This window comes from Physella acuta, unplaced genomic scaffold (genome assembly GCF_028476545.2).
Source record: "Physella acuta isolate Inbredline_101_S28 unplaced genomic scaffold, ASM2847654v3 ptg000600l, whole genome shotgun sequence".
In the NCBI taxonomy this organism is placed as follows: Eukaryota; Metazoa; Mollusca; class Gastropoda; family Physidae; genus Physella; species Physella acuta.
In genome coordinates, this window is record NW_026732119.1 from 34,077 (window position 1) to 49,321 (window position 15,245).

General features: G+C 35.9%; 2 protein-coding genes across 2 annotated transcripts; one reads left to right on the forward strand and one right to left on the reverse strand.

Moving 5' to 3' along the window:
• Window positions 1-8,831: 8,831 nt before the first annotated feature.
• On the reverse strand, window positions 8,832-9,638 carry LOC131947562 (uncharacterized). Its single transcript, XM_059308807.1, has one exon. It carries the CDS (start codon window positions 9,636-9,638, stop codon window positions 8,832-8,834), a length of 807 nt encoding a protein of 268 aa, XP_059164790.1.
• Window positions 9,639-12,528: 2,890 nt separating this feature from the next.
• LOC131947563 (tachykinin-like peptides receptor 86C) lies at window positions 12,529-14,182 on the forward strand. Its single transcript, XM_059308809.1, has 2 exons — window positions 12,529-12,697; window positions 13,434-14,182. Exons 1-2 carry the CDS (start codon window positions 12,529-12,531, stop codon window positions 14,180-14,182), a joined length of 918 nt encoding a protein of 305 aa, XP_059164792.1.
• The last annotated feature ends 1,063 nt before the right edge of the window (window positions 14,183-15,245 follow it).

The following is a 15,245-nucleotide window of genomic DNA, read 5'->3' on the forward strand; positions in this document are numbered from 1 at the left end:
TGACATAAAGACTCAACACTTTAACGACAGTTTGGTAACTTGTGACATAAAGACTCAACACTTTAACGACAGTTTGGTAACCTGTGACATAAAGACTCAAAACTTTAACGACAGTTTGGTAACCTGTGACATAAAGACTCAACACTTTAACGACAGTTTGGTAACTTGTGGCATAAAGACTCAACACTTTAACGACAGTTTGGTAACCTGTGGCATAAAGACTTTAACGACAGTTTGGTAACCTGTGACATACAGACTCAACACTTTAACGACAGTTTGGTAACCTGTGACATAAAGACTCAACACATACACGACAGTTTGGTAACCTTTGACATAAAGACTCAAAACTTTAACGACATAAACGGTTATCTGACACAAATACATAAATATGAACGACAATTTTAGTATAAATATTGAATATTGTCACACATATTCAACAGTTTGGTTTTATAGTTTGTAGAAATACCGAACACACTAACGAAATTTTAAAATATTTTAAATACTCAACAGTTTATGTAAATTATAAATAGTATGCAATCTACAAACGAATGCAATATAGTTTTAGCATATTATTTCTAATTGATCTGTTGTTTTCACACGTTTTTAACTGAGGATTGTACTCTTGGTGGTAGAGGCGTAGCGACCCTTCCCGGTTTTGATTTGCAACCGACCCCCCCCCCCCCCCCCCCTAAAATTTAGATTTGCACCTCACCCCACAAACTTTCGATTTGCACCCCCTCCCTCAACATTTCTATTTGCACCCCTCCTCAAACTTTCGACGATTTGCACCCCTCCTCAAACTTTCGATTTGCACCCCCCCCTGAAGATTTCGATTTCCACCCCCCGCCCCCCTTAACCTTTAACCTTTCAATTTATTTTTCCAACCCATGTTGGCGCCCCCTAAGGACGGCGTCCGGGGACAATACAAGCGAACACACTTTGTTTGTTGTCAACTATCTAGCTAAAATGTTTTTTTTTTCTTTTTGTTAAAATGGGAAGCTGCCAATTCGAAGAATTATCTCAGATCTTCATTAACTTAGACATCGTGACGGACAGCGTGACGTCAACACCAGACATTTATGTGTACTGTCATAGCGTACAGTATCAGACACGTTTAATTGTACACAACCTATCCGAGTTCTTCACGAGTCAAGGCCGGTAACTGGGCTAAGGTATGCAACGTTTAGCCTAGTAAGATTTATTTTTTTAGTACAGTAAATGATTGATGTGAAGATGCGTGTTTATTAATTTTTATGTTTTTCTTTTATATTTTTTCTTTCTAAAATAGTGTTCCATTGTTCCAAAACTACAAAGTATAAAATATACAAGATGTAAACAAGTATTACAAATTCAATTAATTACTTGCTTAGTACGACTAGTTTAAATCTAATAACTGGGCTTTAAAGAATGTCAAGGTTGTGTATTTATTTTAGTAAAACATGTTTGTCAGTGTATAAAACAGTATCCTTAATTAAACATTCATTTGTGGACTGCATTAAACAGTAGGTAGCTTTAATTAACATATATTTGTGTTAACTGTATTAAATAGCAGCCTTAATTAAACTGTTAATTGTGGATTTAAAAACTTAACCATATTTTTAAACAATCAATGCTACATTTACCTGACAATTAAAGAATGTGACAACAGGTGAGTGATACATTTACCTGACAATTAAACAATGGGACAACAGGTGAGCCATGAATTTACCTGACAATTAAACAGTGGGACTACAGGTGAGTGATACATTTACCTGACAATTAAACAATGTGACTACAGGTGAGTGATACATTTACCTGACAATTTAACAATGGGACTACAGGTGAGTGATACATTTACCTGACAATTAAACAATGGGACCACAGGTGAGTGATACATTTACCTGACAATTTAACAATGAGACAACAGGTGAGTGATACATTTACCTGACACAATTAGCTCACGCACCTGAAACTGCACCACACAGCACACATTGACTTACCTGACGCCCAAGTAAGTCTGCAGCAAGGTGCAGACACCCACCATAAACATGGTCGTACAGAAGAGCTCCGATCTCATGAAATGGTCGAATGGCATACAGGCTACGTCAGAGACTACGGCTGACGTCACTAGACAGCCGGAAACACTCAGGAGGATGTGCTAGGGATGATACAGTCGTTCAGGATGTAGGCTACTCTGGAAAGGGGCGGCTAATCTGGCTTTAGAACTAGGGCAAGGGGTGGCAAATCTGGCTTTAGAACTAGGGCAAGGGGTGGCTAATCTGGCTTTAGAACTAGGGCAAGGGGTGACTAATCTGGCTTTAGAACTAGGGCAAGGGGTGGCTAATCTGGCTTTAGAATTAGGGCAAGGGGTGGCTAATCTGGCTTTAGAACTAGGGCAAGGGGTGGCTAATCTGGCTTTAGAACTAGGGCAAGGGGTGGCTAATCTGGCTTTAGAATTAGGGCAAGGGGTGGCTAATCTGGCTTTAGAACTAGGGCAAGGGGTGGCTAATCTGGCTTTAGAGCTAGGGCGAGGGGCGGCAAATCTAGTTTTGGATCTAGGGCAAGGGGTGGCTACTCTGGCTTTAGAACTAAGGACAAGCGGGAGCTCTGTTTTTTTAACAGTTTACGATAGAGTTTTTAATTGATTTTCACACATTTTGCCAGGAACATCGAACAATTGATATCATATAACCTACTTAAAACGTTATTACTGTATTTTTCATACACTGAAATATAAAAGATAAGAGCTTCATTTTTTACTGCTAATTAAAAAAATATTCTTTCGCACTTGACCATCAATAGAACAGATGAAGTAGAGTTGACCACTTACTGTGACCAATCAATATTAAGGGATAGTGAGAACAGTTTTATACTCTCTGCGCTAGTAAAACCATATGGTCTATAGGCCTAAATGTGAGAGCGAAACCCTTATAACATTCTCGAGTATAAACTCTTGATGACAGTATGCCTGATGTTTTGTATTTTATATTTAGATAATCCCCTAACTTTATGAATTCAGTTTCGTTGTCGTAACCATAGCAACACTCACCTGCAGTGCCGCCATAAGTGTGACCGCAATTGGCGGTGTTTCGGTCAGTTTGTAGGTCAAGGTCAGAGCCTTGATGTCCATTTCCACCGTCATCCCGCTTTGGTTGTCATCTTGGCCGTTCTGTTTGCCGGTGTTGTTGTTGTTGGTGCCTATGACCTCGGCGGTGGGGATCTCTGTGTAGCAAGTGTCGGAGAATCCGGTGGAATTCATTGTCTTATCAGTGTAAACTGGATCAGAACCTGCGTGTTATGAATGTCTTGTCAGATTCGAACTCGCGTCTTAGTGTTGTTTGGTGAAATCACTACATCAAAACCGCTACACTAAGTACATCGTTTAAATCCTCAAATGTCAATAAAACTGGTTGTACTGGCTTTGAATTTGATTAGACTTGAATACACTTTCAATTACAATACAGTTTTTCTTCAAGAATAACACAAGTCAAAACACAGCTGAGAAGTTAAGAAAATAAAAATAAAAGTTCAGTAAAATGAAGAAGTCCCACACCTTTATATGCCACTGTCTTACGCAATGTAGACCTGGTACGATTTTTTTCATGCTCTAAATCGGTGTTAGGGTCAGTGTAGCTTTTGTTTTAAAATAAAGAAGTAAAAAGGCTTATGCAATTTCTATTTATAATTATGATTGACCATATAAAATAGTACATTGTGAATAAAAAGGCTTATACAATTATAGTTTGATTATGATCAACAATGTTTTTTTTTTTAAATAAAAAAGTATATCACGATAAAAAGGCTTATACAAAATTTCTATTCATAATTATGATTGACCATAAAAAAACCAATACATCTCAAATAAAAACGCTTATACAATTGTGTTTATCATTACGATTGACTATGTTTTTTTTTTAAATAAAAAGGCTTATACAATTTAATTTTGATTATGATTAACCATGTTTTTTTTTTAAGTAAAGAAGTACTAATGGCCAAGCAGTTGAAGTTCGAACCTGGGTTGTAAAACCCGTTGAATTAACTTGCGACTTGTATGTAGTACGAAAGTTAAGAGTAAGATGATTCTTCTACTACCAAATACCCTACTGCTGAGTATTAACTAGAGTTCAGCTCTCACCTTTATAATCTAAGTTTCTGGTGTTAAAATACTAGGTAATGACAAAGTGGAAAAATTATAGCCTACCGACAATACATACAATAAATAAACCGGGAGTGATCTCCCCTAAACTTTCTCGAATATTCTTATCTAAAATAACAGGGGATGGGAACTCGGGCTATAGACATGATTTTTAATCCATTTTAAATACTTAAAGTTTTAAAAATAGAATAAAATCTCGTAGACAAATTAATTGCACACCAAGTGAACGCGAAATAAAAAAGCGCATAATAGTGCGCAATATTATTAGTACTTTTAAAATTTACATTAGTTTTTTGAGAAATCAGAAGTAGCGTAAAGTACTACTTCCAGTCAACGGAAATGACTAAAAATTTAATAGAAGGTAGAGAATTAGATCTTTTACTTACGTATGAAATTTCATTTATCTATCTGAAATAGTTCTCAAGTTATAGGCTTTTGACAAATTCAAAGTAGGAAAAGTACCACTTCCGGTTATCGGAAATCGCTCAAAAGTTGATACGGATCTACGATTTTGATTAAATACTTATATATGAAATTTCATCAACCTAGCTGTAACGGTACTCAAGTTATCGTGTTTACACACGGACACACACACACACACACACACACACACACACACACACACAGACACACAGACATACGGACAAGATTGCAAAATTATGTTTTTCCGTATCAGTGAGATGCAAAACGTCGAGATTTGCAAAAATCTCGATTTTTTTTTTTGCACGATTACAAGACTTTCTCTATAGGCTACTTCGTATATACGAGAAAGTAAAAAGGCTGAAACAAAAGAAAAATTGGGAGAACTAATTATTATTGGACTTTTCTGTATATATAAAGGGATTTGTGAATAGTACACTATTCAAGCTTAAATGTTAAAAAAAGTGTTCAAAACAACAATCTAATAGCACGCAATAACTAGCAGTCAGTGTGGACAAAATACTAGTTAAAATGGTTAAGACAGGTTAATAAAAATCACAATCAATTTTTAGATTTGCTGAATATAAGAAGTGTAACGGGTTGGGTGGGGGTGGGGGGGGGGGGCTTACATCTTTCAACTCTTGAACACAGACAGTCCACCCGTACTCTCTCTATTGCGCTGTGTTGTGATTGTGCAACACCCAGTCGCCTTTCATTCAATTGTTTCGGTTTTTAATCGCTCACTATTTTTATTATTTTTTCCCCATTAAGGTTGATCCATGTTAGATCACATTTCATATTCATGTCCGTACGTGAAGTTAAGTCTGTCAAGCTAATTGGAGACTATGGATGCAAGCGTCACTAAACAGACAACCTACAACTGGTCATGTCCGGGAACTATTCTTACACTTATGTAATTATATATTTATTGCGCAACCTTTGTTACATTTAATTTTACCACTTGTTATGTGTTGTAATTAAATTTACTTGCCTTCACCTCTTAAAGGTTTCATTAAAAAAAACAACTCGATTGTAATATTAAAAAATAATTTTTTAATGATGAATAGTGAAAAAGATATTTATGAAAATGGTATTTGGAAATATGCTGAGGATTCATAAAATGAAAATTGTACCAATAGACTTGAAAAGTCTATGTAATCTTACTTAATTAAAAAAAATATCTTTTATAAAATACAGCAAAGGGATACAATAACAGCTACATTTTCAAAAATTCAAGCCGTTTTTTTTAAAAAATATCAGCCTTTGAAAATAATTTTAGAATTGTTTTATTAAATTAAAACATTTAAAAAAAACGCCCTTAGCCCTTACTAATCTTTCGGTTTAATTCGCCCTGCTTAGTTAATTGAATGTGAACTTATGACCTTTTTTGTTAAAACAAAATTAGCATTTCCTAGATCCTGCTCTTGTAACTAATTAATTAGTGATGGGCTAAGGTTAAATGATAACTAGAGAAACGTACTCTATGACGTAATAGTGCTATTTCTGTGTTTGTGGTGTGTTTCCTTGTTTGTTGCAATGTAAGGTACTTTCTGCTTAGTTATTACTATGTTGAGATTCAGTATATTTTCTTATCTCCTGTAGTACGTTGATGTTTAGGCCTTCAACAGAGCTATGCTATTTTCATGTTTTGTGCTCAGATGTATTTTGTACTAGTTGTGTGTGTGTGTGTATATGTGCATGTTTTGATGTGTTTTGCCATAGTTATGTGTGTGTGTGTATGTGTATGTTTTGATGTGTTTTGTCATAGTTGTGTGTGTGTGTGTATGTGTATGTTTTTATGTGTTTTGTCATAGTTGTGTATGTGTGTGTATGTGCATGTTTTGATGTGTTTTGCCATAGTTATGTGTGTGTGTGTGTATGTGCATGTTTTGATGTGTTTTGTCATAGTTGTGTGTGTGTGCATGTTTTGATGTGTTTTGTCATAGTTGTGTATGTGTGTGTATGTGCATGTGTTGATGTGTTTTCTGCTGTGTACTGCTTGTACCAGCTAAGTTGATTTTAAACAAAATATTTTGCTATTTAAAACAGCTATAGCTCTAGGCGTCGTTACTGAGAGTTTGAATTAAAAAACAAAATAATTTTTTTTAATTGAGAGTTTTGAATTGTGCTTCAATAAATAATATAATCTTTTTTTTTCCTTTTTTTTGTTTGCCTCAGACATGTAATTTACAGCGTCAGTTTGCCTTGCATGTTCGCTTTAGTATTACAGTTTTCATCATCGGCTTGTGAGGACTGATACAGATTTACAGTAGTAATATTGCTTTCTTACTTGTAGCCTACTTTCATTCATTTAAGATGGTTTACTTATATATAGATCTAATACAAAACGTCTAATTACAATTTTATTTAAAACAACAACAACCTGAAAAAGTAAATGTGTAATTAAATGATGATTCAAAGGATTTTTTATTCCATCAGCGTGGTGGGCTGAGGGGAGGGTGAGGGGGGGCTAGGCTTTTAAGAAGAGCTGATATAAATTTGGGATTAGAGAATATTAAATAGATGCAAATTTTAAGCAACGGAAAAGTTATGTTGATTACCGCGAGACACATCAAAGCAAACATTCTTCCCTTTCATAGATCTATATCTATGGCAGTCCTCCCACAGTTTTATTTTTTTGATAATATAAACTTTTGCTAGTTATTAATCTCAAGTATAATATCCCATCTCAATTTAATTAGATATTGTAGTTAGTTATTTGTTTTAAATTTAAAGCAAGTAAAATTATTAATAAAATCAATAGAGTAGAATTGACGGACAACATCAGCTTATAAAAGGTTAAACTTTATATTGTCGTTTTGATAATTAACGACACACTGATTTGTTGTTTCTTTTTATTTAAAATAAATGAATACTTTTTTTTATCTTTCAAGAACATTAATGTAAATTGTCTAGTATTATTAATTCAAATCTTCAAATGGGAACTAACTACAACAATTGTAAGATTTTATTTTGTTTTAAGTTTAACAATATAATTTGAATATAATAGTTAACTAAATTATCGCATTCAATGTTAAATAACAATAAGTATATAAACATTTCTTAAAGTCTATATTTATAAAATAAACGAGGTTGTTCATTTGTAAACAGTTCATTAACTCCTTGTAAATCAGAGACGACTGTTTATGGGATGACGCAAAATACAATTGACAAATGGGAAATCGAACTTTCCAATGAAGCCAAACACAATACGAGGACCGATACTGAAATTTCCTTATTAATTTTTTTTAAGTAATAGATTCACAAAGTGGGTTTGAAGACATTAAACACACATTTTTCTCATATTTACTTCATAAAAAATGAGGCATAATATCAACATTCCAAGAAACAACTTATGAAGACAAAATGACGGCTTTGGTTATTTTATGCTAAGCCAATCCCCATAACAGGGTGGTGGAATTAGAGTTCCATATGATGCCATTAAAATTATACAAATATTTAATAAATATGAAATAAAGCATTAACACAGTAAATGTAACATCATTTAAGAATTTGATTGAATATTTATTTATTTTATTTTTTCATTGAAAAAAAAACCTGCATTGCATAACGGCTGCCTTGAACTTTGTATTACATTTGACATAGAAAGCAATGTTGAAGGTTGAATTAAACGGTGAAATACAATTGGACAGTGCAAACAAAAAGTTGTATGTATTTTTGTACAACATTCTGAAGCTGAGTTCTGGGAATAAGAAGTGACAGAAAGGTAGAACCTCAACAGGGACATAACTCACATGATAGAACAGAGAAATCACTAACATGGGACACAACTCACATGATAGAACAGAGAGATCACTAACATGGGACACAACTCACGTGACAGAACAGAGAAATCACTAACATGGGACACAACTCACATGACAGAACAGAGAGATCATTAACATGGGACACAACTCACGTGACAGAACAGAGAAATCACTAACATGGGACACAATTCACATGATAGAACAGAGAAATCACTAACATGGGACACAACTCACATGATAGAACAGGGACACAACTCACATGATAGAACAGAGAGATCACTAACATGGGACACAACTCACATGATAGAACAGGGACACAACTCACATGATAGAACAGAGAGATCACTAACATGGGACACAACTCACATGACAGAACAGAGAAATCACTAACATGGGACACAACTCACATGATAGAACAGAGAGATCACTAACATGGGACACAACTCACGTGATAGAACAGAGAAATCACTAACATGGGACACAACTCACATGATAGAACAGAGAAATCACTAACATGGGACACAACTCACATGATAGAACAGAGAAATCACTAACACGGCTTTAACTATCCGGACGTCCAAGGTGTTTAACTTTGATGGTGTTTTGGTCGCGACGTTTTTTAAACGCTGACGGAGCTTGGAGGTTGAAACAAGTTGTGTGGTGAAAAAGGTGAAGCAGATGAAGATGAGGGGATAGCAGACGTAAGGGTTGACGAGGTTGTGAAATGCCAGCGTGGTTTTGACATCCGGGGATTCACAGAACACGAGTTGGGTTGTGTTGGTCTCTAGGTCAAAGGCCAACATCAAGCCTTGGGTACAGAGGATGGGGAGGTGAAGGAATAAGTTCGCAATGGAGATCCCGGACAAGGCGTCGTACGTACGTCGGAAGGTGAAGGTTGTTTTGAACTGCAAGGGGAAGGTCACCAAACAGCAGTGGGGTATGGTGATGTAGGTCACGAAGAGAAAAGTGGAGTCTTTGAAGGAGATGGTGTACCAGATGACAAGGTCACGTGACCACAGCGTCTTGTGGTAGATGATGTAGAGGATGATGTTGCTGTCTGTGAGGATGGAGCTGATGATGGTGAAGAAGAGGTCGGAGAGGGACAAGGCAAAGACCGACACAAACAGGACGTCTACGAGGCCGATCTTGAAGAAGACGATGGCATTGATGCCGTTGTTGACGGCACCTAGGAACTTGACAATGAATGCCAGTGGAACCACAAGCAGGAACACGCCTGACCTTTTGTAGCCCAGGTCAACGACCGCTCTCACCGGCGGTGTTGTAGTCGAGATGTTAAACGCTTTCTGATTGGACATCTTTCACGATTGAATACATATACGACACAAAAATGTGTTTGTTCTTTACTTAACGAAGATGAAGTATTTATTCTTATATAAATTATACTAATATCAATTATATTTGCTCTTTAATTATCCTCAACGGAAAGAGATAGGCACACTCGTCGTTAAATAATTATTTTCAGATATGAACATTTAAAATCAGATTAAAGCAACTATTTTAACCTTGATGATTATATCTACGCACGGATAGTTCGATCGACAGGTAATTAAAATATTACACTAATTACACTTTGTTCATACAATCAGTGAAGTTAATTAAAATATTACACTAATTACACTCTGTTCATACAATCAGTGAAGTCATAGAATTCTTTTTGACGAATAAACCTTGAGGTTAACTTAATTGGTTCGCCTGAACTAAAATAAAAATTGTAGAGTAAAAATCGAATTTTCTACTTTTTTTTGTTTGATTCGTACATGTAATTAAGGTTGTGTGGTGAAGCCTGTGATTAAACTTCGATTTGCACTGGCAGTTTTTCTTTCCTTTTTTTTTCTTTCTTTAAGATTGATAACTGTAAGGTGTTTTTCTTTCCTTTTTTGTTATAGGCCTACTTAGTGTTAGACTATTTATATTGAGTAAATCCATATTTTAGAAATATATATTTCGTTTAGAAATGAATAGTATTGTTATGCTATAAGCATTTTGAAATTGAAACTCTTGGTTACTGGTGTTGGATTTCTAAAATTGTTTTTATAGGGTAAACAAAAACGCATAGAATATTGTATTAATTATGTATAGACCTACCACATCTCACCAAAAACATTTTACGAATGAATTAAGATTTAAAGTTTTAGAGCTGGAGTTATGTCATCAAATAGAGGAAGTTATTTTGTTTCAAACTTTAGGTGTTCTGTACAGTAGCATCACAGGGCGGGAGTGTTGTGCACACTCAATGACAGGATAATGAAGCCACTAGTTCTGTATAAAGATACAATCGAACTAGGGGTTTTTCTTATATTTGTACCCGTGTTTGAAACATCGAACCCAATCCGTCATTTGTTTAGTTTTTTGCTTGTGTAGACTGACGCCGCTAGATCGGGTGACACAGTTGTCGTATCATCAAGTGTCACCCCCGCCCCTTCGCTAACGACGAAATAATACAATACTTCAACTGGTTATTTAGAGTTTCTCTCTGTACATTATGATGACGGTCTTTATTACTTTAATAACAAATTAAACTTACTTAAAAAGTTGACTTGTTCATAACAATATATTATATTTCGTTTTGGTGTCACCGGTACTGTGGCATTTTGTTGATGTAATCATTCATAACGACACCTTCTGTTAGATAGCCAATGTCATGGTCATTATTGTCTTTTGGAAGCAGGTTTGTTCTTACATTTTGTTGATGTAATCATTCATAACGACACCTTCTGTTAGATAGCCAATGTAATGGTCATCATAGTCTTTTGGAAACAGGTTTGTTCTTACAGTTTCTAGATGAATCATTTATTATGACACCTTCTGTTAAATAGATATCTAATATGATGGTCATCGTCTGTTGGAAACAGGTTTGTTCTTACATTTTGTTGATGTAATCTTTCATTATGGCACCTTATGTTAGATAGCCAATGTCATGGTCATCATAGTCTTTTGGAAGCAGGTTTGTTCTTACATTTTGTTGATGTAATCATTCATAACGACACCTTCTGTTAGATAGCCAATGTAATGGTCATCATAGTCTTTTGGAAACAGGTTTGTTCTTACAGTTTCTAGATAAATCATTTATTATGACACCTTCTGTTAAATAGATATCTAATATGATGGTCATCGTCTGTTGGAAACAGGTTTGTTCTTACATTTTGTTGATGTAATCTTTCATTATGGCACCTTATGTTAGATAGCCAATGTCATGGTCATCATAGTCTTTTGGAAGCAGGTTTGTTCTTACATTTTGTTGATGTAATCATTCATTATGACACCTTCAGTCAAATGGATAGCCAATGTCATGGTCATTATTGTCTTTTGGAAGCAGGTTTGTTCTTACATTTTGTTGATGTAATCATTCATTATGACACCTTCAGTCAAATGGATAGCCAATGTCATGGTCATTATTGTCTTTTGGAAGCAGGTTTGTTCTTACATTTTGTTGATGTAATCATTCATTATGACACTTTCTGTTAGATAACCAATGTAATGGTCATCATAGTCTTTTGGAAACAGGTTTGTTCTTACATTTTGTTGATGTAATCATTCATTATGACACCTTCTGTTAGATAGCCAATGTAATGGTCATCATAGTCTTTTGGAAACAGGTTTGTTCTTACATTTTGTTGATTTAATCATTCATTATGACACCTTCTGTTAAATAGACCGCTACGAATATTATGACCGCATGCCTGGGTTACAACATTAGTTCCAGATTGTAAATATGAAACGAGAGACGGCACATCATCTTACATATACTTACATGTAATATCACGTCTGGTTAGGGATTATTATTTACGGGCCCTAAAAAAATCTAGTGCTTTTATACCATGTGCAACTGGGTCAGTTAATCTAGAATTTTTTCATCATGATGGGAAGTTAAAATGTAATAAAATACAACTTCCGTTGCGTGAATACAAGGACTATAACAACACAATACAACAATCATGTTAGACATCTAAATTGGCGGCAGGAAACAACACATTCTAATAAATTCAAAATAGCTAAAATGTGATAGACACTTTGTTCTGATGTCATCTTTAAGCCAACAAAGTTAACAAAGTCTAATCAAAGATGTTATCATTAAGCCAACAAAGTTAACAAAGTCTAATCAAAGATGTCTTTAAGCCAACAAAGTTAACAAAGTCTAATCAAAGATGTCTTTAAGCCAACAAAGTTAACAAAGTCTAATCAAAGATGACGTTTCAGGGTTTCAGTGAGTCTGTCAACATCAGCCTCCTGGGTCTGGCCGTGGCTGACCTGGGGTCACTCCTGTCCCTAGTCTGGATGAGCATCTGTTTCAACCCGCTGTTTCATTACTCGGATATATCTTTCGAGTCCATTGATATACAGTACATAACGGCAGGTATGTACATTACTTGATAAAAATATTGTATGTTATACATGTACTAACAGAAGATTCTAGATACGTATTTTAAACCAAAGTTTAATTGCTGTTTTAGTTGTGCGTTTGTGACGTAAATACTATATTTAGAATAGTGTTCATATACGTAAAATCTAAAGAACTATTTCAACAATTGGAAGTTGAATTAGGTTCCACCTGTTTCTATGACCGTGTAATGCTAAGGTATAGTGTTGTCAGCACTACGCAAAACCGACTTTAAAATGCCAGAATTGACTTAACACACTGATAAGTAACATTGGGGTGGAGTTACGAGCGTACACAAAGAATCGATCTCAAGACTTATGGTTAGAAGCTGGGGAGTCTACAACTTGATCACGCTGTACCATGCGGGCTTTTATTTTACCTGGTGTTTCTTCCAGACTTTTTTCTCCAGGGAGGGGGGGGGGGGGCACTTGATACTTTCGGGAGGGGGGGGGGGCGGACAACATTTTCCCAGGGGTCGGACACTGGTAAAAGTAAATGTTTCTATATAAATTCCATTTCGTTCGTGGGAGGGGGGAGGGGAATGGGTGGTAGACATAGTTGGGGGGGGGGGGGGGGCGGACCCCCGAGGAGATGCCTGGAAGAAACTCTTGCTGTACCATACGAGCTTTCATTTTATTTCCTTTTAAAAAAAATCACACAATAGTAATCAACAGATAAGTACATGTTTATTTTGTTTTTATTTAATGACCAGTTTCACATGTTTACGTTATCGGAATGTCTTTTGATATAACGTCTGCAGGCTGGCCTCACGTCTGCTTTGCCAGAATCACCAGCTGGATCACCGCCTTCATCACCCTAGAGAGATGCCTCTGTATCGCCACGCCTCACAGGGTCAAACAGTTCCTCACGCCAAAGAGGACGCTCGTCATCATCCTGTTCATCTACCTCTTCCTCTTCCTCAGCGTCGCGCCCGTCTACTACGCCCTCCGCATCGGTCCCCACTTCAACGTCAACAGAAACAAAACACTCGACTGGTTGGTGTATGCAGATTACGGCACCACTGTTGAAAACGTTTCTTTTTCCATCACGGTCTTTGCGCAGCTATCCTCCTGCGCATGCGTTATAACCTGCACGGTCGTTTTAATTATAAATCTGACCCGTATGTCCAAATGGCGCAAGACTAATTTAGAACCTTCCTCAGCGAAACAGATGATGTCTAGTCGCGATAAATGGGTTGTACTGATGATAGCCTCCATTTCTTGTATCTTCATCGCGTGTTTCCTACCCAGTGCAATCAACCTGATACTGATGCTGCACTTTTCCCCCAACTACAGCATCGTGGGCCCGTACCAGAACAGTTTCCAGGTGTCGTGGTCCATCCTCAACACGCTGGAGGCCACCAACAGCTCCGTCAGCGTGCTGGTGTACTACAAGATGAGCAGCAAATTTAGGCTCGTCTTTAGGGAAACGTTTTGTACAACACGTTCAACTGGAAACTAAAGCCTTGGATTATTTCATCACGTGGGAGTTAATTTGAAATTCAGAAAACATTTACCTATCAATGAGAATCCAGAACTGTATTTCAAGTCACGGAAAAAATTAGATAACGTGGAAGTCAAGATGTAGTTTAGCCTTATTATGAACTTAACGCAAGTAAAATTTGGTTGAATTGTATTGAAATAAAAACAAAAAATACATTTAGAGGTTTATTACAAGAACAGTACAAATGATAAGAACAATGATGAAGTGTACATCCTGACTATAAATATCTCAGTTTTCTCCTGAACATGATGATCAAATTTTGTGATTTAGTTCAAAATGAAAAGAAAAAAAAAATCAAAATTCGTCAATGCCTTCCTTACATTATCCCTCCTGTCACGAGCCCCGCATGAAGGTTTTTGATAGACAGCTCGTGGTACATGTCCATACTACCTGAGTTGTTTTGTTTTTACGATACTTATATTAAAAGGATATAAACAGAGAACAATCGCATTGGCGATTATTCCACGGACGTCTACATTTCCTATTTGATCAGGCGCGTCCTCCGGCGTCCGCGTAAGGTGCGATTTAGCGCCCTGGGCTTTCCCTTGAACGCAATGGCGCATACGTTCGTTCTAAACAGTGAGATAGGTTATGCTTAAGATGGGGTTTTAGAGTCGTTTAAATTGAATCAGGTGCGCTTTGCCCCGGGCAATGCTGTGACTAGCCAGCAGACTTTCTTCTGAGACCGCGGCAACGCGCGAGACTGGGACGCTAGTAATATTATAAATATGATAAGTAGTCTGGATATGTTGACTACTATGAAACACATCAAACATTCTTTCCTTTTAAACAGCTATATTCATAGCTTCCTCCCACGTTTAATATATATATATATATATATATATATATATATATATATATATATATATATATATATATATATATATATATGTTTATTTATTTTTGAGTTTAAAAATAATGATCTGTTTTAGAAAATATAAACCTATTTTTTATTTTTTATTATATTTTTTATTTTATTTTTTCACACATGTACTAAATATATGTCATTGTCGATATTTTC